At 39.4% G+C, this 20,905-nt stretch overlaps 1 protein-coding gene across 2 annotated transcripts in view; it reads left to right on the plus strand.

Annotated features, from left to right (window-relative positions):
- Positions 1-5,451: 5,451 nt before the first annotated feature.
- The window catches only part of LOC132923484 (ski oncogene), a 51,752-nt gene continuing 36,298 nt past the window's right edge, over positions 5,452-20,905 (plus strand). Inside the window, exon 1 of one of the 2 annotated variants that reach the window (XM_060987514.1) lies at positions 5,452-7,410. In XM_060987514.1, the coding sequence (XP_060843497.1) occupies positions 6,481-7,410 (930 nt within the window). In that variant the 5' untranslated portion in view covers positions 5,452-6,480. The remainder of the gene's footprint in view (positions 7,411-20,905) is intronic. The other variant, XM_060987513.1, reaches the window with a different exon arrangement.

Here is a 20,905-nt window from a genome sequence, read left to right on the forward strand (position 1 = left end):
AGTATAGATTATGAATTTTTTCTACTATAATAAAAAAAAAACCACTTGTCAAGTCAGAGACCGGCATGTAAACTTTCTTGATTTTCAATTTTTAGAAATTTATTAATTGTATGCAATATGCTTGATAATGTATTTTATTTTCATTTTCATTTAGTGAGATAGATCTCCGAAACCGGAGAGGGGATTTTGTTGTTTGAGGTATTGTTTGATTCAAATTCGCTAGGAGAAGTGCAGTGAAGATTTTCAGAACTTTATCTTTTATAATTAATTCACTACAGAGCTTCAAAAAAAATTAAAATACATTTTATTGGATGTTTTTTTTATGTTTTTCAGCTTTATAGCTTTATAGTGAGTTAATGATTGAAGATAAAGTTCTGAAAATCTTAACTACACTTCTCTTAGCCAATGTGAATCTAAAAAGACCTCAAATAACAAAATCCGTTTTCCAGTTTCAGTAATCTACCACGCTAAATGAAAATCTAGCAAAAAATAACTATTATTTAACTGTGAAAATTAAATAATTTTTTCTGAAAATGTTTAATCTCACATTTTGTATCTAATTGATAATCCCTTTTTAATGAGTTATTAACTAACTTTTTAGCTATAATATTTTTGGAGAAAAGTTAAAAAATAGAAATTTTGGGACTGTTCACGCCGAAGTTTTTGAGGAATCAAATCGTTATACTGCGGCTTGGGTGTGATATCGGATCTCTCTCATTAATATTTTATATTAAAGCTAGCTTAATTTGTCCACCTACTGATTACAACTGAGTTACATTTTTATCCTTTTCCTATTTAACACAAATTCTTGAAGTTTTAAAAACTCAGACTTTTTTCATTTCAATTACCCATACTTACTTCATTAAAATCAAGAAAGTAAAAGAATTTTTAATAATGGTTTTACATAAAATATACGTTGTAATATATTTATTATCTAGTACTTTGGACAATATTATTACGAATTATAAAATGTTAATTTATTAATACCGTAATTAACTTACTGCAATTATCAAACCATCATCGTAATCACGGTATATATCTTTTAACCCTAACATCACGGATTATTAAACTCAGTACCACTATAAAGTTTAACGACTTAATAATAAGCCACTGTTCTTTCGAATTTAAATTTTCAAAAAAATCATTTGCTTCAATATGTATATACTATATAGTAAAATAAAACTGTCTGTTTAAGAAAAAAAAAACTTGCAATTCCCGAATGTATCTATTTATAAAAAATAAACCCGAAGTATTTGAAAATATGGTCACGACGAGGAGTACCTATAATTTTGTGTTTAAAAATGTTTAAAAAGTCAGAATTCGAATGAATGCACGGTTTATGAAAAAATGGGGGTGAGCAATGAGAGCATCATAATATGCTTTTGGTGCGAATCACTCCGTACACCGTTCGCTAGTCGTATTATCCGGGACATTAATGTAACGACGTTACAAAACGTACGGCAATAAGCAGCGAGTGAAACGTCGCATTCTATTATTATTGTTAATGTTGTTGTTATATCATTATCGTTTTGCCGGCGGCTGAGCGTTAAGAGATTTGGCCGCGGTGCAGTGCTCTATACGTCGCGGCTCTCTCTCGGCGATGGCGATGTTGATGTGCCCGTCGTCCGCGCGCCTCGGCCGACGTTTTTCACGGTGCCGCTGATCCGCTGATGGATGCAATCGTCGTCCCACAATATCGCGGCGACAGCAATTGGCGGCTCGCACGCGGCACGGCGATATACGGCGGGAGGCGAAACGACCACGTTGGCAACCTTCTTGGCACAATCCACCTGGGTCGACGATGTGGAGGAGAGTCACTCCATCTCAGTCTTGTATTTTCGTTCGCATTCCATTCCGACGATCTTTCTTCGAGACCAGTGTGACCAGTTTCCGCGCGTTTTTCCCGGACCGGCACCGCTAACTATAATTGCGTACTAATTCAACTGCGTTAAACGCGGACCGCATTAAAATATATGAAAACAATAAGACATTAATAATTGGATGGCAGGCCAGCGAGTTAAAAATGAAATAAAAAAAAAAAATAGAAAAAAACGAAAAAAAACATGTATTTTTACACACACGTGTGCGTGTACGAAATAATAATAGTAATGAGGTAGGTTATAAAAAAAATAGAATACCTACCGTATAGGTATTTCGCAATAGTCACTGCGCGGTGCACACACTTGGCGCGTTGTGTCCTCGGCTCGACGACAAAGTGTATTATTATTATTGTTATTATTATTATTACTACTGGTTTGCCGGGCCGCAGGTAGATGCACGTTTAGTACACCTTAATGTACCGGTCGTGCGCGTGTGTTTATATATTATACAGTATAAGGCCGTGTAAGGCTGCACTCGTATACCGCGAGTAGGATATTATGCATTATGCATGTCATGTGTGTGTGTGTGCGCGCGCCGCGCGAAAAGTAAGAAAAAAAAATTAATAATCGTTGTCCGAAGACCGCCGACCAACGGTAATGGCGATGATAATTTATAATATTATTATAATTAATTCGGAACGAGTTGAACCGACGTCGTCCGCGCATGTTATAATCATTATTATTATCGAAAAAAAATAACTACATATACAACAATAATAATAATCATAATATGCACGCGTGCGGTTATTATATTTTACATTCCGGTCAATTAAGATTTAAGGGTGACGCGCTCCTATCAAGAGAGCATTTAGTACAACAATTTGCCATAATAGACACTATCGTCGCACATATATCGTTATATTTTGTTTATTTAGTTGTGCACTGAGCATAGACATATAAATTAATTTATATGTCTATGGCACTGAGCAACTGCAGTGACGGCCGACACGCAAAGAAAATCATTCCGTCTGCGTACTATCTTGTTACGTGTATCGTAACTAAGCTCGACTGAACAAGTCTTGACAAGCCGGATTAAGTCTTCTAGAAGCCCCGGGACCAAACTTTTCAATGAGGCCCTAAAAAACAATTTTATTTTATTATTATATTATACTGTAGTTAAGTTAATTATGATTTTAGTAAAACAAAAACTTCATTGCAATGTCTTCCTTAGCTTCTATTTACCTATACGGCTATATCTACTTTACCGGAAATCATAATGAGACATCGTTGGTGTATTTAATAGCTAGAAACAGTGGAAACTGTACGAATTAAGTGGCTAGTCATATGGTAAATAGTTTTTTCCAATACTATATAGCCAATATATATATCACACAGTTTTACTAATGAATCATTTATCATTTACGTGTATTTCTATATAGTGCTACTATATCCTTACTTTTTGTATGATTGATAAAGTTTATGCTGCTACAAAAACCTATTAAGATAAAGACTGTGGTAAAACCTCAAAGCCTCTTTAACCATAAAAACCAAACCTCGTGGGGCTTGTGGCACAGGGACCCATTTGGGCTCGACACTACTCGTAATATTGTATTACAATTTAAAAAACAATATAAATATACCGCATGGTTGGTACTTGGTATATCATCTCCGTGACACGGCCAATCCACTGTTGCAGCCACGAACAACAGTAGATTTCGGCGAGTGAACAGTATCACTTACCGGGCGGCGACGATCTAATGTAAAATAATACAAATAAAACGAACCATAGGCGATGGACGTGTGAAATAGAAAGATAAGAATTACTCAGTTTGGCATATTATTATTATGTGCATAGAAAAAATATACTATACACCGTGCACGTACTGTAGCGGGCATACTGTAAAAAAAACATATAATAATGATTGTAATGGACAGCACTCGACAAACGGTATCGTATCTCGGTTGCACGTTTATACAGCGTGCTCGCAGTTGTGGAAAAATAATAATAATAATATCATGTGTGCATTATATTAATATTAGCGTTTGTGCGTGCGTGTGCACACAACATGTGTGTGTGCATTTGGTATATTATTATCATCTTAATAACACATTATAATAATAATATTATTATTATTATAGTTGTTATGCATGCACGGTCGGCCGTCGCCCGTCGGACGAAGATGACGAGAGGTCAACGTTCGGTAATATTTTTCGCCGACGTCTGCGTCTAGCGGCCTGGTAGTAGTCGCGCACGCACACTACACACACACTACACACAGGCACAGCCACAACGCACGCTACAGCCACACAGCGGTGTGAGTGCGCGTGTGTGAGAGCCGCTCACGACACACCCGAAACACATCCGTCTCACTTTCGGTCCACCGACCGTGTGCAATCTTCGGCGTACCTATGTCGACAGTGTCTGTCTGCGGTCGAGTTTTCTGATGAGTCTCCTCAACGAGGGAAATCTGACAAACGACAATATTTTCACAACGCACGACGATTTTGGATATTAATATTAATATTTTACACACACACACACACACATATTATAATATTTAAATATTATACTAATAATAGTAAAGTTGTTGAGATGAAAACCGAAATGTTTTTATTGCCATACGAATTACGAACATTCAACACGTATAATTCTAATTTATAAGCATCTGGTTTCGTAGGTGGGGGCATTAGGGTGTTCCGGTTTAGACAAACCCATCCCTTGGGCCCTAGATTGAACTGATGCGTTCAACAAAGAAGAGAACATTTTTACAAGTTCTTATTATTGTCCGATGCCACACATGACACACAAGTTACACACGACTGGTATGCATATTTTAGAGGTGTTTAAAAATTATCGCTAATGAGACATCCATAAAATGAGGAAACGTAGATAAATACTCGTAATAGGAGACCTCTAGTCCCTAGTTACTAGGTCTCACCAACCGTAACACCAGGGGTGTTCCCATAGGGTATACTACATATACGCCGTATACTCTCAAGATTTTTTTTCAATATTATGGGTAACTGCGTATACCCATAAATCCATAATACATGCGTATTTGATGATATAGTATACTCTCAAAAAAATTCATGGGAACACCACTGCGTAACACGGCAGTCGTTGTCACGACACAAGCCGACTAATAAATTTATCTAAAAAATGCACTTTTCTGGAACAACAAAACAAAAAACATAATATTATTATGACGTCGGTGTGCGTGAAAACGTGCGAGCCCGTATGTGTCGGTACGTCTTGGTCTATAAAATAATAATAATGTGACGCGGCGAATAATTTCGGGTTTTGGCGACCAGACGGTTGCGCGCGCACTAGCGTATACACACACAAGGATCCGCGCCGCCGACGACGACGCCGCCGCCCCTTGTCTGGTCTCGACGTCTGCCAACGTCGCCGTCGCCGCTACCGTTCCGCTGTCCTATCGTCTCGCGCACACTGGTAACGCGTTATGAGTGTGTGTGCACCGCTCTGCCCTTCCCACTGCGCCGCATGTTCTATCGCAACACTGTGTGTTCTTCCCACTCTGTTTTCCGATGCGTGTGCGTCGCCGCCGCCGCCGTCTGCGTGTCCGACCGTCGCTGCCGATCAGGGGCCAGCAGCGCTATTACGTTCGACTCGGTCACGGCACCACCACCATCACCGCTGCCGCCGACGCCAACCCGCCGCCGTTACCACTACCTCCGCCTCTACCACCGCCGCCGACACCAACGTCACCGGTACCACCGCTGCCGCCGCTGCTACTACTACTACTACTACTACTACTACTACTACTACGACGCGCTACTACTGCCGCCGGCCGCCGCAGTCGCACACAGTCATTCGTGTAGTGTACGCGCGTCCGTCAACGAGTGTGTTCGTTTTGTTGTTCTCGTCCGCGACGTGTATTTTTGTTTTATTTTTATAATAACCATATATATATGAATACGGCTAAACTGTTTAATAATATAACATTGTAATATTGAAATTTGAAATAAAATCGTTAATTTTTTTGAGTGTGTTCCGAGTGTGCGTATTAAATTTCGTGTGCGCTTGTTCTTCTCATACCAAAGGTATTTACAATATTAATCATCATAGCATACTTTTTGCGTGCGCCATGTTACGCGTTTAAACGTAGTATTTAATCATAAGTACGTGTATTTTACGACTTTTTTTTGGTTAGAGTTAATTCCGTTTTTAGTCGTTTTTCACTCGAGTTGGTGTTTGATACGTTTTCGCAAGTGTTCCCGTAGCATGCGCGATTTCCACAGGTTTTCTAACGACCCATACCGATGTGTTAATGGTGTTGACGTCGACGCGGTCCCGCCGCGACACATGCCGTCGTCGTCGACACGGCCGCTACGGCCACCGGTAATTGTTATCGCGCGATCGTCTGCACACTGTGGCCATGACGTGTTCGCATTCGACGCGGCGATATGAGTACCGCCGTCGCAGTCGACCAGTGACCGGAGTATCGCCGAAATCGGTAGCATCAGTAGTAGTAGTAGTAGTAGGAGTAGCAGTAGAAGTAGTAGTAGAAGTAGTGCGGAGTACGGACGTCCGTACGTAAAACACGAGCCCTCGACTGTGTGGGCACGAAGAAGACGAAGAAAACGACGACGGCGACGACAACGACTTCTGACAGACGACTCGATCGGCACGGTCGAGATGGAAGACGACCACCAAAACGATCAGCAGGTGAACAACCCGCACATAAACAAAGTGCTGAAAACGTACCAGATGAGTGCACCCAGGAGCTTGCAGGGACCGAATTCGGTGCTTGACGAACCGTCCGGCGCCGCGGTGGCCGTGTGCTCGCCCAAAGCGCCTATGGCCACCGCCACTGGAGGTGACTCCGAGTCCGGCGGGGGCCGAAAGACACCGGCGCCAGCGCCACCACCACCGCCACCCTTGCACCCGGTGCTGTACGTGCCGGACCAGTCGGGATGCGAGCTGTTCGAAACGGAGCTGGAATGGGAGAAAATCGCTTGCTTCATGGTGGGCGGCGAGATGCGCCTGTGCCTGCCGCAGATCCTCAACACGGTGCTCCGGGACTTCACGCTCACCCAGATCAACCAAGTGTGCGACGAGTTGCGCATCTACTGTTCGCGGTGTACGCCCGAACAGCTGGATATGCTCAAGCACTGCCAGATACTGCCGGTGACGGCGCCGTCGTGCGGGCTGATGACCAAGACGAACGCCGAGCGACTGTGCTTTGCGCTACTTCACCGGATCCCGCCGCCCGCGGCCCCGGTGCCCGAAGACGTGGTCACGTTCTCGTTTGAGGTGTTCCACGACGTGTTCGGCAAGACCCGGGGCGTGTGCATGCCCGAGCTGTACACCGAAAAGTTCTCGGCGTGCATACAGTGCGTCGAGTGCAAGGCGTTGTTTGCGCCCCAGCGGTTTGTCAACCACATACACCGGTTCACGGGCACCAACTCATGCCACTGGGGCTACAAGCGCGAGAACTGGAAAGCGTACGTTAAGGTGTCGCACGGGCACCCGGACTACGCACAAGTGGTGAACCTGTTCGAGACGTTCAAGGAGCAGATCGACGAGTCGGCCACCGCGCACTTTTCTTCCAGGAAACGAAAGCAGGTAAGACACTAACAACAACAATAATAATAACAACAACCGTTAGGTTATAATTTATAATATCGCCCGCAGTCGTCATTATCGTTGTTTTTGCATTATACTATTATAGCGATCGCAATGGTCAAACGTTTTCGATACTAAACGCAAAGTGTTATTTAAGTCGGACTAATAATAGGTACGCCTATATACATTTAGCACTATATATAGACAATTCCAAGTACTAAGTCATTTCCGCTCAGATAACGTTATCCATGCGCACTTGCGTTAGGATCAGTTGTAAAGGGTAGACTCGATTGCGTAAGATTAACATTAATTTTTGGGACAACATTGCGCTTGTACCTACTGTGGAACCGCGCAGGAATCCTAAAATACGCGTCACGGTTGTATTATAAATTGGCTCAGACGTTGTACAATTTATAATTGAGTATACAATTTTCCAAATACAGAAATTAAATGTTTTTTTTTTAGTTCGTCTGCCCTTAAAAATCTATCTGTGGTTTAATGAATTTATGTTTATTTAAAAACAATAATCACTAATCAGTCATAATATTATACTTAGTTATAATCATCGTCATTAAAATTGCTGTTAAAAAAATTGGTTTAATATAGTTAGCAAGTTTACGTCATAAAACAATCAAAAATAAACATGTCAACAGATTGTTATTAATTTTCAAACTATTTTTATATATTTTAATTACGCATTGATTACATATTTTTAATTCGGATACAAGAACAATTTTTCATTGCCGTCTCTTGTGATAGAAACATTTTTTCAACTTAATTTAATTTCAATATTAATATTGGTAATTAGTAGGTATTACGCGTGTTGGTGTATGAGCACTATACGCAATTAGTGGCTATTTGTATATACTTTACATTTGATGGTAGCTTTCTGGTCTATTTGTTTCTTCAGATTTATTTTATTCAATAAGTTTTATGTACTTAACATAGCATAAATCATATGAAATTTATATGGAATCGTGATGATATGAAAAATGGTATCGTTGATCTTGATACGCAATCGCATCTTAAAAACTGCGCATCTGTTTGCAGACGTTTCCCGACCACTTTATGCGATAACTGATGTCGCATAAAGTAGTCTTGCCAAACGTGATCTATAATCTGCCCGTACCAGCTGAGTGGTGTTATCACTGTTATCGGGCGCGCTACTACAATAGCAGGTACGTTGTCAAGGACTGCTGTGATCTCTGTCTCTCTCATCGGTGTCGCCGAGTGTTCACGCATTACTCTACTTTATAATAATAATATTATAGTTTCCATTTTCTCAGTCGTCTGTGTACATTTTCGTGTCATGTACGAAATGATTTGTTGACGCAATAATAAATAAGTAATCACACACTCTGCGACGGGTTATCTGCGTCTGTAGTCTTGTCGAAAACAAAAACTTATAGGCACAACTTTTTTGGCACTAGGGCCGTGGCTGAGTGAAATACCCCCCGGGTATGTCATGATATCGTGATTGAGGTACACCTCGAGTTTCGACGGTTGTCAAAAAGTCGGAACAAGACACTGCTGCTCCTGCTTCGAGTTCATCTGATTTACTCTCTCGCAAAATATAGTTATATACTCGTATAATATTTATAGGAGTTTCTCAATTCGGGGAACAATTTCTTCGCGAATGGCGTCGCGTGATCACACCACGACTAATATTTTTCTCGGATAATACGCGTAACTGTGTTGTCACTTGGCGTTGTCGGAAAAAAATAAAAAAATCGGTGGAAAGAGATACTTGTTCGGAAAAACAAAAACTAACAATCATAATAATAATAATGATATAAACGTCCGGATTTGTGTGTACTCGTTTTTACGTCAGCCGGTATTTTCGCACGTACCTTACGTGTACTATTCATATTATATCTTTGTTATTGGTACATCAACGGTCACAGACGGCAAAGGAGGCAGTTGCCTCAGGTGGTAAAACTTTTTTGAAGGCTTACTTGTAGGAGGAAAAGGGGTGCTGCAGGTGATTGTCAAATATTTGGTGGACAAATGCTTGTGATCAAATTTAATGAATATAAATTCAAAGGGTCTTAGCACAGAGTATAATATCTGTTATAGGGGCGAAAAAAGTATATCTTGCTTCGAGGCGCTTCAATGTGTTGTGTCAGTGCACAAAACGAGCGCCCGCGTTCTACAGATATATAGCGACAAACGCGATTTAATATCATACACGAGTATGAAGGTTCACGATGATAATATCATGATAATGGCAATAACGTTATGCACGCGCGCGCCAGTCGAACCGTCCAGACGCGCGCGCGCATGTGTGTGTTTTTAGAATATCGCGTGGAGTGAACGAGAAACGGCGACGACGACGAGGTCACATATTATATTATTATTGTGGCGCGATTGAATGTGTGTGTGTGTGTGTGTCGTGTGTGCGTTGACGTTAGGCTGTCGTTAGGTGGAAGCGGCGGCGGCAGCAGGAATGGTGTGCGGCACACACGGTCGTCGTCAGGGCAGCGGCGCGTAATAACAAACCATACGAACGAAAAACAAAATCAAATCGTGCGCGCGCGCGGATGTATGTGTGTAGCGAACTAGCGAACAAGACGACGATATTCGTATGCACTTGTGTTCGACGAGTGCCGTCTATATTTAATAATATTATATTTTATAGCCAAGGACACGGCGATGCTCTAAACCACACTCACGTCCGACTCGTCCACCCACCCACCCACCACACCGCTACTCGCAAACGGTTGACGGAACGAACGTAATATTACATATTATTATTATTATTATTATAAAATGCACCTACATTCGCTGTGTGCAATAATGGCGCGCACGTCATCCGTCTCCGACTGTGACTTTCGTTAACGTGGGCAACATCGGCTTGTGTGTGTGCATCGCTGTCCCCCGACTACCCGTCCGTCACGTATCTTCCCGACTCGCGTACTATGACAACTACGAGATTATTCGATGTTTTATTGTTGTCGTGTTATTGACCGCCGCTGCATACAGGTGGTTTGTCGGGTTCGATTTTTCGAATTTTTTTTGCCTATTTGTATTTTATTTTATATGTATTATATATATATTTACTTACCATGGTGACGTACTCGACGAGACGACGAACACCGAAAGCGACTTAGGTAGCGCGAGTCGGGACAACGATCAATATTATTATATTAATATTGTGCTTTTGATTGGCCGCCACGGGGAACTGGTCGGTTAATTTATCGCAGACGCGGTGTAACGTTGGTGTCGGTGGTCGGCGAGAAGAAAACGTTTTCTATAATACCTTCCTACGCACATTAATATTACAATTCACAATGATCGCCGACCAAACGCGTCAACTGTTGTTCTCTCAAATATATTTTTTTTCCAACGGAATTCTGTAGTAAATATTTTCACTTGCTGAACGTGCTTTGCACATCGACGCCGGCGCACAAACAACTTAACTATAAATTGCAGTTTTTCCTAGAAATCAAAACGAAATAAATTAAAACACATTATAATAATTATAATATGTACGTTCTTTCTGTTCGTTATAAAATATGCACTGTAGTCTGTAACAGTATGTTATCGATGTTTGTCGCAGTCGTGGGCCTAACTTATAGTATAGTTATGCCTTTATTATCTCGCCGCCGTAACTAGTTTTTACTGTAAATCGGAAACCATAAAAACGTTTATCGTCCCATTCATAAAAATCAGACAATATTGCCGCGGTAGGTAGTAGCTAACCTATACGTATGCGATTATACGCATGCGTGTATGTTAATAATACAATAATGACGATTTATACAAAAGCGGTGCGTACAACAGGTTGTATATCGGATGAAAATATTTAAATGCTCAGACCGCACACCGTCGTTGTTGGTTACATGGCGTGTATGTTTTCTTTTAGGTAAAAACATAATTTGTAGGGCGTTGGAAGAGTCGCCGCGAACACGAAAAGTGATAATAACAAATAGACGATCGCGTGTACGGATCTTCATCGGCGCGGATAAACTGAGGTTAATATACCAACCGTTCTTATATACCAGTGGCTGAGACGAGGTGTAAAATATCGGTTTTTGCCTCGCGTCGGGAGTTCCGTTGCTACTGCTGATATTTAAGTACATTAGTGGTCACTGATCAATTACAAATCACAATGGCGGCAGTGGTTTTATAACGTTATTATTATAAATTACGATTGGCGGCTAGACCTCTAGTATCTAACACGTGAACGAAAAATGAATCTTGTAGAATATTATTTATGGATTAAAAAATGTTATTAAATAACGTTAAAACGGATAAAACAGGGTAAAACGTTGGGTTAGGTATATTGAATTAATATATAACGTTATTTTCATTTGAATTTGAAGTCGGGCTGCCTCTTTTTCAATGTATTAGCATTTAATATTACATTAAATTGGTTTCTGAAGAGTGAAGAATTTTCTTTCTCAAGATATCTTATTTTTACGTATAATATATAATTATAAAAGGTTTTTAATCCTCTAGTAGATATTTTTTCGTCGACGGAAAAGAAATCCGTTAATGCGGTAGCTGAGGAAACTCGGTGACAGCGCAATGTTGTTGCGGTACAACGCGTTCACGCGCGAGTTGAATATATAGGTATAAGTGATCCAGGAACAGGTACGCGTAAAAACGTCCGGTAAGCCTCGCGCACAAAATATCTTCTTGTGACGGAAAACTATGGTCGTTGAAGAAATCATATCCGTCCCGGACGATGGTGTTGGAGACTCGGATGCATTTTTTTTTTATTTATTTCTCGAAATGTTTTTTTTCTGTTTACGGTTTTTATATTATTTGATATTATTGTTATTGTTTCCGTCGCCGGGCGCGGTTGTGACAGGTTGATTGTATGGGCCATTGTTATTGCGTGCGGCGGCGGCATCGGGTTGTCGTCGTGTGTTGCGTTTTCGTTTTGTTGTTGTTGTCGTAGTTGTGTTGTTGGTTGTTTTTTTTTTTGCGACGAACCGAATGAAAAACACGTCGAAAACAAAGAGAACCGGACTCGGTTAACCCCGCTCTTCGCCGTCACCGACGACTTCGTGTGCCTAGGCCCGGGCCGTACTGAGAAGGCGGTGGTGGCGTACAATGGAAACAGGAATCGCAGTAAAAATAATAATATAATAGGGAACGAGCGAGTCGGGATGACGATGACGGCGCGAGATGAAACGGCGAGTGAGAGAGACATGTGTGCGTGTGTGGCGATGGCAGGGGGTGAAGAACAGGTCTAACGAGCTCAGGTGAATGGCCAGTGAGAAAAATTACGGAAAAATATCCTTTTTAGGAACGTACGACGATCTTATTACTTGAATATTTGTGTATAAAATAAACTATACGCGTCTTTTGGAGTAGCGCGTCTGCACACTACTCGTTGTTTGTGTGCGCGATTTCGGAGGCTGTATCTGTACGTCCTCCCGATGCAGATCCAAGTCCGTGAACCAACCGGGGGATATGATTGAAGAATACCCACGTGTATCGAGTTACCGCACGAATTTTCCTGGCACACCCCATCGAAATAACGTAGTTATATCCCTTGTATCGGCACTCATACAATATCTGTAGACAGCAGCCACGTAGGTGTTTTTCTGTATTATTATAATATAAGTACGATATTATTATCACGACGACTATTATTCACGTTTTTTCAAACGTTATTACTTGCAACAATCAATATATTTTTCTCGGTGTACCCTGTGGCCTGTTCTCGTCCGCCCCGAAGGTTTTGTCAGCGACATGCTCATGTATAATATAATATGTATTATTGTATTATGTAGTACCTACCTATATGTTTATAGGAATTCACGGAACGCGAAGTCTCTACAGTCTATCCCGAGTGTCCCGGGGTTGGGGACACATACTCGCATAATATGATAAACCGATCCGGACATCTAATTATGTATACTTATATATATATATATATATATTATATTATACGACCACTTTTGTCAGATACTTCCGTTAGTTTACCATTTTTGCGGTCCACATAACATCGGGTTAACATATAAGCTGCGCGTGCTCGACGATCGGCGCGCATTTATGCATGACCCCGGAAATCCTCAAGCTTATATCGATTAGTTTGGCACATTTCGTTTATATTTTTGGTGTTCCCAAACGTTCGCCGATTTGAATATATATAATATATGTTCACAAAGTACTAAGTTCCCAGAGCAATAATTTGTATTTTTGTATATTATTAAAGCACTAAATGTTGGCACTATAGCGGGAATTAGCATTTTACATACTCCCGTCAAGTCGAAAAACGAAAATAGCAATAATTCGGGTTTCGAGCACTCATTTTTATTTTTGCATATCCAGAAAGCACTAATATAACACTAAGTTTTGGCACTATAGTGGGAATTAGTGCTTTTCGTGTTTCCGCTAACTTTATGGGCCTGTAACAGCTGGGCGTTTTCCCAAGTCTGTGTACATAATAGTATATAAATTTCCCCACGTACGAACACTCGCGATAACGAATTTCCTTTGCGAATACCCCCTTAAACGAGTCTGTTTATAGATGTATTTACACATATCCTAGACAGTATATGACACAATGGTGGAATAGGTCGATATAAAGTGACAACCATGAGTGTCACCAAGGATCCATGGGATAAAAGATCGTTTTAAAATTATATCAAATGGCCAATTATACTCTATTTTTTTTTAAAAATACATCAGTAACTAATAATTTTATACATTAATTATTACTATTTACTAATATATATATATATACTATATAATATGTATAAATTATTTTAAATACCTACTGAAACTAAACTATTTAATTTTTACCTTAAATACTTCTTTTAATTCAACTATAGGTAGGTATGCTAATTTCAGTTTTTTTTTTAAATTTAATTTATTTCGTATTTCTATGGCCTTTCAAGATTAAAATATATTAGGTACATTGGTGATTGGTATATGTATATATATATATTTTTATATTGTGTAACGTTTTACATTAAACTCAATGATGATTAATAGTGTAATACTAATTTTAAGTACTTTATTATACTCCACCTTATAACTATAAGAACGAATAGAACGATATTGAATAAATTGTTTTATTTATCTGTGAGGCAAACACATCACCAACCAAGTATCGATCACTCTTGTAGACTTCTTAATTTGGGATTGGTGGGAGCAATGCCAAATGTCTATCCAGAACTATTGGTATTCGGATATTAAATAAAATACGGCGTTAATTGTATAACTATAATATATGCATATAATATATACATTCATAATTGGATAATTTTTTTCTTTGCTTTTTACAATTGGAATCCTGCTTGCACAATGGCGAAAAACCGGTTATCGCCCGTGTGCACTAATAATAATGAGATTCTCGCGATATAATATGTTATCATAATTTTTCCCTGCCGCGTGACATGTTGTTTGGATAGAAGAAAAGAAAAATGCTGAATCGATAACATTTCGAGGATACAGTCATTTTAAATAAACTCGTGGGATTCTTTGAATTCGTGTAGTGGATCAGGAGCAGGGCAAAAATTAAGAAATAATATATTCTTCTGGCTGAATACGACGAGTGTGGTGTACAATATAATATAATCTGTGCTCGCGTTCTGGTTCTCGCACGCCAATACGCGAACGGAGGTGATCGCGCGCGGGGCCAAAGAGCAGCGGCCAGCGCTATCCGCACCGGTAGAAATAGCCGCGATCCAAAATTAGACGCGCTCGGACGGAGCCTGTGCTGCCCGCCGCCCGTACCTGCCAGAAAGTTAAATGGATAAGTGCGAGGAAAAATAAAACAGTTTCTCGCGTGTGCGTACAGAAGGCACATAACATTATTATAATACGTACAATAAATATTTATGAACCTATTCCGTTTAACCAGACTTTCGTTTTTCCGTGGACCCACGACCGTAGATGTCGTCTGCGCGCACTCACGTCACCAATTGCGACTCTGTAATGACTACGACGTCCCCAATGTGTATGGCGTGTTATCTATTTCGAGTATTTCATATTACGATAACGATAATTACTATGGTATGCGTATAAGTATTAAGTACACCTCCCGAAGACTAAATCGTCGCCAATTAACGCACGCGCACGCATCAATTGTTGTGTAACACGAGACGCGCCGGCGGCGGCGGAGTGTTTTTACACGGTTTTTTTCCACACGTAGTACGTCTACAACAACTTACCGCGTGGTGGCTAACGATGTGATATTTTCGTCCCACGCACACCTCCGCCACAGCTCCGGGATCCGCGGGAGACCGTTTGAAAATTATTTTTACGCGCACGCGAATCGTCGCCGTCTCGTCGCTCGCGCGTCTACGCGGACGGATCCGACGTCATATTATTTTAATGATGGTTGTGATAATAACGAGTAACGATATAATAATATGTTATCATTTAATATTTGTATTGTATTTATATTTCGCAGTCATTAATTATTTATTGTTCCCGGCGGGATTTGCATTTGCAGACGTAGAACAGACCGCGCGATTTGATATGTCACGTTTGGTTTTTAAACAATATATCATGAAAAAATTTCTGTTTCAACGTAACGTAGTAAGTTAATCGCGTTCCCTGGACAAAACACACGTTCGTTACAGCGTCATAGGGTTATTGACTCATATTGCGCTCTGAAAGAAAATTTACTGTCGCCGCAAACATTATTTCGAACATAATAATATCTACTTTATTCCGGAACGTAAAGGTACATCCGATAACGGATGTCGGGATGTTGTACATATTAATATTATAATATTATCATGTATTTCGCTACACATTTACGTTGTTGTTTGGAACGCGAAATTATACGTTACCGCGACCCCTGGTGGTCTTCGGCAATCACGCAACAGTGGTCCTGATTATACGGAGGTAGGGACAGGCGCGCGAGCGAGAGCTGAAAAAATGTTGATAAACAATTGTCGGCACTGTTGGCGGCGGTCGAGGATAGTCCTATGGAGGTATTGTGCAACTATATTCGTCTCTCGGTGTAAAATGAAAAACGCCGACGATCGAGAGAACCGGTTGTTGACCCGCCGGCGCACCAGCGCCGGCTGACCTTCTCCGCTCAAACGCATGCACGCACGCACTCACGCACTCATGCAAGCACGCACATGCGTACGCTACACCGAACAACTCGCGCCGCCGGGCCGCCGTCAGTCGTCCGCGCGCGGCGCTCGCTTTGCTGCTGTCGCGTCTCGGCTCGTTCACGCCAATGCCGCCACCATTGCAACACGTTCACGAGCTTCCCACCCGCCGTACATCATCCTACCGCCACAAGTCTGCTGTTGCTGCAGCCAGCCGACGCCGTTAACAACGACAGCTACAAAAAACACAACGCCAATACTAATATTATTATTATTATTATTATTATTATTATTATCGCTATCATTAACTCTCTCTTTCTCTTTCACTCGTCGAACGTGCTTTTTTTTTCGACGGTGATGGATGGCGACGATAATAAAATACTATATTTTTATAATAATGTAATATAATAGCCACGATAGGTGTTAGGCGAGTATTATTATTGTTTTATATTGTATGTCATTATTGTGATACAATATGTCGTACGATTCTCTTTCGGCGATTCCATAATGTTTTATACTATGCGCCAAACCTGATAGTTGTTCTCTCGCCAGTCACCATCAATTTCGGATTTACCTGCACCCGTTTATTTTAAATTGATATGGACTCACTTTTTTCCCTTATACTAGATTTAATGGAGCACATGAGCCACGAGGCATAGCCGCGTAGTTGAATGTATTCTTATTAAAATCTATTTTTACTTTTATCTAATTATAAAAAAAAAAAAATATAGTTAATGAATGTATTACGATACTTATAAATAGCAATTTTTTTAAGGGGCCTCTAATATTGATAGTTGCACCTTGGTGGTTTGGCCTTCCGATACTTAGAGCTGGCACTGCTTACTATGATAATATTATATGTGTGTTATACGATTCGTGTTAATTTGCAACGAATTCTGACGTTGTTATAGACGTCGCCGGAGAGCCATAAACTTGAACATCGTTCAACAACGATGCTTTCGGTTTCCTAATGTTCATAACTTAGTGCTGTCCGACAGGGTTGGGCCCGAAATATTTGTTGTTGCGCGTATTTATTATAATATATTTTATTATCTTACTGCTGTGTATTATGAGCGCTCGCTGTTAAAGTTCGACATCAGCTAGTGCGTAGATAATTTACGCACCCACGAAGTAATATACTATTATCGAACGTTATTGGCCGGCCGATGAACGTCCCGAGTTTGGTCGTTTGGCGTGTTAAAACACGTCGGCACTCGACGATACAACTGTACAGTGGTTCACAAAAATGCTCAGAGGTCGTTCCATTATAGTTATACGTTTGGTAGATGATGCATGACAATATATAGCTGCAGTGTTGTTACTTGTTTGTGTTCATTACTTTTTTGATTTAAAACTGTTTTTCTCTATGTATTTTTCTCTCTAGCTGAGCGTTCTCTGTAATACAAAAGACATCGTGTTATTGTTATGGTAGGCGACATAACGTCCCGATTGTCTAATTTGATATGAATAATTATTTATCTTATAGACGAAATGCGTTATGTATACTTAAATAGCTAGGTATTATTATTGTTATAACTGTTCTGATTATTGCTTCGTGTATGGTGTATAAAGTCCCCAGAATGCTGTTTTAGATTGTTAGATTTTATCCCTTTTCTCGTTTTTCGTTTGCAGCACACATTTGGCCCTAGATTTTACTGTTTCTCATAAGGACATACAGTCAGTAGTTTCCTATACATATATGGATATATGATCTTCCGTAGTGATATATTTTCATCGCGTTTGATGTATAAATTATATTTTGTTCTTGTTGAACAAATTTTTCTATCACTTGTGTTCGAAATCGAAACGACGTTTCATTCCTTTAAAGCAATATCTATGTATATTATTATTATTGTCGTCCCGGATAAAATGCTACCGAATCCCTTTACTTTCTCTATTAGTACAATCCACTTATTTTTATACTTCTTTTCTCAGTTATCATCGTTTAAAACGCTGCTGGGAAACGGTTATATGCTGTCGCATTAAAACATTTTTCTTAATGTATACAATTAGAATAAATGACATTATATCTCTGTTTTTATTAGAAATCTGTTTATATAGTACAAGAATATTATAATTATGCGCCATTTAGCCTTGGAAATGTTTTCTTCATTTTGGTTAGGTGCGAAGTTTTTTCCTCTCGCATTGTGCGATAATAATCCGTCAAAGATTCCTACGAGGATATACTTCGCCGTCACAATTCGAAAACAAAAACAAAAATTAAAACACAAAATCGACAATAAACGCTTCGCAATCGACGCTTTCTTCGGTAGTAAATATATAACCGGCCATCCGCAGGCATCCACCACGCCGACCTCGTTCGTAGTTTGATGATTTCTTTTTTGCATTTGAGTGTGTAGCGATCAAAGTCGATCGTAATAATCTAAACTATGAATCATTTAACCTCGGAAGGTCTAGTCCAGTATGTTACTATACATTGTTATAGTCGCTAACACAGAACCCACGCTAGCTATATTATACCAACGCAGTGTACACGTGCCAGACAATAATAACAGACGCAACTGAAGCTTTGGTGGCGTCGTTGTGTGTTGTGCGATTTGGCCTTGTGCGAGAGTATATATGTACCTAGTGTATGGCGTGTGTGTGTGTTTATATATGTGGAACGTTAATGCAGTTGTTACTGCACTTGGTGCAAGCGAAACCTTTCAAGGATGACTGCAGTTTTTTTTCTCTCCTTCGTACAGCAACCGTAAAATTAAGAAATAATAATGATTCTATAATGACGCGGCCGCCGCGTCGTTCGGTGCATTAAATTGCGATCCGACGGGTAAGATTGATTTTTCAGTTATTCCCAAACTATAAAACAAAGTTATGAACTCTGGCGGTGCAAAAAAAAATCAAATAAAATAAATCCATTTAATAAATGGGAGGGCTTCCTTCTACTGTATAAGGATGACAATTTTTCATTTATTTTTGCATTTTACGATAGCGACTAGGGAGTGAAGGGTGCGCGCACTTACCTAATGCATTTTTTATTTTTTCCGCTTCGCTTTATCATGAGATTATAACCATTAACCACTCTATACATTGCATACTGGTATACCGCCGTAATTCGTCTGTGAAAATGGAATTGGTTTAAGATGGATTTTTTTTTTATATAAACTATATTAAACTTAGTTTAACATTTTAAAGAAGATAATTTAGTTTTATTATATTATATTATATGAATAATACTTTGGGTTTTTAGTATAAGAAATAATATTAAAGGAGAGTGGCGGTCTCTACAAATAACTGTCTAAAGGTGATTTTTTTTTTGAGAATAAAATTCAGAGAGTCAAAAATACTTCAAGGATTCTATATCTATATGGCTGCTGCAGTATAGTAATTTTCGGTTTCGTGCCAGAACTTTTTTTAAAATTATATACTGTTCGAGGAGACCGCAGGGTTATAGAAATGCCGTAACAGTTTTCTCGAGTAATAAACGAAATTGAAAAAAAATTATTTACCAACTTGTATGCAGGAATGTAGAAAACGCGATTACAAATTGATATAGGTACTAGTGTTAACAATATTACAGTGTACCTACTGTAATATATTTACTGTAATTATTTTTAAAGAACGTATATACTAATTGTTTTATTTTAAATTAAAACAGAAAGACGGTTTTGAAAAAAATAATATTTATACTGATTAAATCCTTGTAATTAATAATATTGTATGTGCTTACATTATCATTCAACACGTGCAAGGAGATTAGTAAAATCAATAATAATAATATACAACCTGGCGGGTTATTGCGGCGTTGGATAAGAGTGGCGTGCCATCCGATAACAGACGAGATTTAATAGGTACCTGTAATGCAGTCGCCGTGATGACGGTATGCCGTAATAATAAGTTGTAATTTATATTAGTATAGTGTTACTGCGGCTACCGTATAATACGTTAATTATTTAATTAATTATTTTGTCAAGTAGATAAATATGAAGCCGATTATATTTTGTTCTCGGCAAAATAATAATCGGTATACATAATATAGTGAATGTTATATCATGCCCCGTGACGTAAACAACCAATCGTATCAATCCGATTGAGTAAAGAATTCGCAGTTTCCCAATGTGGTTAGGTTTAGTGGTGACCATATATTTTTATAATATTTTATTTTAGTATGGCGCATAGAATAAAACACATTATCCACACACTATATACTTGTATCGGACTTCATGTGAACGACACTCACAGTTTATTTTATTTGTTTAGATTTTTCTTCGTGATTTCTTCACAGTAATTGATATTGACAATATTGTTATATAATTGTCGTTAATATACTATACATATCAACGACAGATATATATTTTTTTTATAGCGGCGCGTAATCAATAGTTTATTTGTAAATAAATAAGCCTTTAAGACTTTTTTATAGCTACGAACCATTGCATGATTATTTCCATAAATGTTTGAAACTCGTACTTCAGCCGTACACTCGCACTGTATTGTCCCGCATC

The sequence above is a fragment of the Rhopalosiphum padi genome, chromosome 2, assembly GCF_020882245.1.
Source record: "Rhopalosiphum padi isolate XX-2018 chromosome 2, ASM2088224v1, whole genome shotgun sequence".
NCBI lineage: Eukaryota > Metazoa > Arthropoda > Insecta > Hemiptera > Aphididae > Rhopalosiphum > Rhopalosiphum padi.